The sequence below is a fragment of the Propithecus coquereli genome, unplaced genomic scaffold, assembly GCF_000956105.1.
Source record: "Propithecus coquereli isolate 6110/MARCELLA unplaced genomic scaffold, Pcoq_1.0 Scaffold185, whole genome shotgun sequence".
NCBI classification, from domain to species: domain Eukaryota; kingdom Metazoa; phylum Chordata; class Mammalia; order Primates; family Indriidae; genus Propithecus; species Propithecus coquereli.
In genome coordinates, this window is record NW_012143301.1 from 121,700 (window position 1) to 123,872 (window position 2,173).

At 46.9% G+C, this 2,173-nt stretch overlaps 1 protein-coding gene across 1 annotated transcript in view; it reads right to left on the bottom strand.

Annotated features, from left to right (window-relative positions):
* The window catches only part of CLEC17A (C-type lectin domain family 17, member A), a 34,277-nt gene that overhangs the window by 28,718 nt on the left and 3,386 nt on the right, over nucleotides 1-2,173 (bottom strand). Inside the window, exons 3-4 of the mRNA XM_012642726.1 lie at nucleotides 1,911-2,048; nucleotides 1,763-1,825 (exon numbers count right to left, since the gene is read on the bottom strand). Coding sequence (XP_012498180.1) covers nucleotides 1,763-1,825; nucleotides 1,911-2,048 — 201 coding nt within the window. The remainder of the gene's footprint in view (nucleotides 1-1,762; nucleotides 1,826-1,910; nucleotides 2,049-2,173) is intronic.

Genomic DNA, 2,173 nt, shown 5'->3' on the forward strand with positions numbered 1-2,173 from the left:
GAGGGGAACGGTGAAACAGAGACTGGACCCTCCAGCAGAGTGGCTTCGTGTGGGGCATAGGGTGAAGCATAGAGCAAGTTTCAGACTTCATCAGTCCCGGGGAAGGCCAGCCCAGCCCAGAAGATTCTTCTACAACTAACGTGTGTATTTCTCACTATTACCCCATGAACTTTGCCCTCCTCCAATGCTCACTAGCTCAGTAAATGGCCCTTGAGTTGAGCAAAACAGAACTATAAGACATATAGATATGTTATCCTTGGCATTCCTCTCTCTTGCTCAATGCCATTCCCAATCCATCCCCAGCTCCTGTCAATTTTACCTTCAAAACCTTTCTACTAGACCGACGTTTCTCCATCCCCATGCCGAGAGCCCTCATCCAAACCACCATCATCTCTCACCTGCCCGACTACACCATCCTCCTCCCTTGTATTTACAATGGGGCCTCCTGCCACAGGGCCTTTGCACATGCCTGAGCCACTCAATCTCTCACCTGATTAATTCCTCCTCTTCTCCTCCTTCACTCTGCCACAGCAACATTTCCCTAGGGTAGCCCTCTATGACCCCCACCTCAAAGGTACAGACCAGATTCCTTGTTAAGGACACACAGAGTGGTATAATTGACACTGGAGACTTAAATGGGGGGAGGAAGGGAGGAGGAAGGGGTCAAAATTATCTACTGGGGACAACCTACACTAGTCAGGTGATTGGTACACTAAAAGCCCGGACTTCACCACTATACAATACATACATGTAACAGAATTCAGTGTGTACCCCCTAAATCTATTGAAATTTTTGTAGAAGAGTCCTTGTTAGACATTTTCATAGAACCACATCTCTCTTCCTTTGGACTATTCATCAAAATTTGTAGTGTTACATTCACTTGGTTGATAATGTGATCAATGGTTGTCTACACTTGTGCTGTCCAATAGAAATACAATGTGAGCCAATTACATAATTTCAAACTTGCTAGTAGCCACCTTTTTAAAAGTCAAAAGAAACAGGTAAAAGTCAATTTGAATATTTTTTATGTATCTCTATATACCTACAATATTATCATTTCTCTTTTTTTATTTCAGAATATGTAATCAATGTTTAAAAATTATTCATCGGCTATTTTACATTCTTTTCTTGAAGCAAGTGTTTGAAATCGGTGTGTGTTTTATACTTAATGGCACATCTCAGTTCGGACTGGCCACATTTCAAGCACTCAACAGCCACATGTGGCTTGTGGCTGCCATATTGGACAGTGGAAGTCTGGACACACACACACAAAGGCACACACATACTCCACAGCGACAGGGACTGAGTGTGCTGTGTTCACGATTCTACGAACCTCTCAGTACCTAGCTCAGTGCCTGGCAAAGATGGAGATGGGGTTGGTCTTAAGTTTGTGTTTAAGGATTGCGTTGGTGCTTCATATATGTAGCATGAAGCCAGGTGCCGTGGCTCACGCCTGTAACCTAGCACTTCGGGAGGCCTATGTGGGAGGACCACTTGAGGCCAGGAGTTCAAGACCAGCCTGGGCAACATAGTGAGACCCCATCGCTACGAAAAATAGTAAAATTAGCTGGGCATGGTGGCACACAACTGTAGTCCCAGCAACTCAGGAGGCTGAGGCAAGAGGATCGCTCGAGCCCAGGAGTTTGAGGTTGCAGTGAGCTACGATGACACCACTGCACTCTAGAGCAAGAGCAAGACCCTGCCTCAAAATATATGTATATATATATATGCATGGCACAAAGGAATGATTAAAAGCACTCACCATTTGCTTGCCACGCCATCTGCTGAAAGGTTAACATCTTCAGTTCTTCCACTACCTCCTGATCTATGAGGAGGAGTCTAGCTTGAGTCAAGGTCCTCCCACGCCCCGTCCCCAATCTCTCCCCTTGCCCCATCCTGGTCCTACTCACACTTAATCAGGGCCACCGCGAGACCGAGGCAGCCCAGGAGCAGTGATACCACCACCAGCACACACAGGCACACCACCAGTCTCTCCTGGCAGCACCCAGGACTTGCAGACTTCTGACTGAGCCAAGGCACTGGAGTTGCTGGAGGATGGGGGTGGGGACAGAGAGATTGACACCGAGAGTAAGGAAGGAATCCTTAAGCCTTCTTCCAAGAGCAGGGGCCAGAGCTCTGTAGTCATGACTATTGCACCAGACGAGGTCAACAA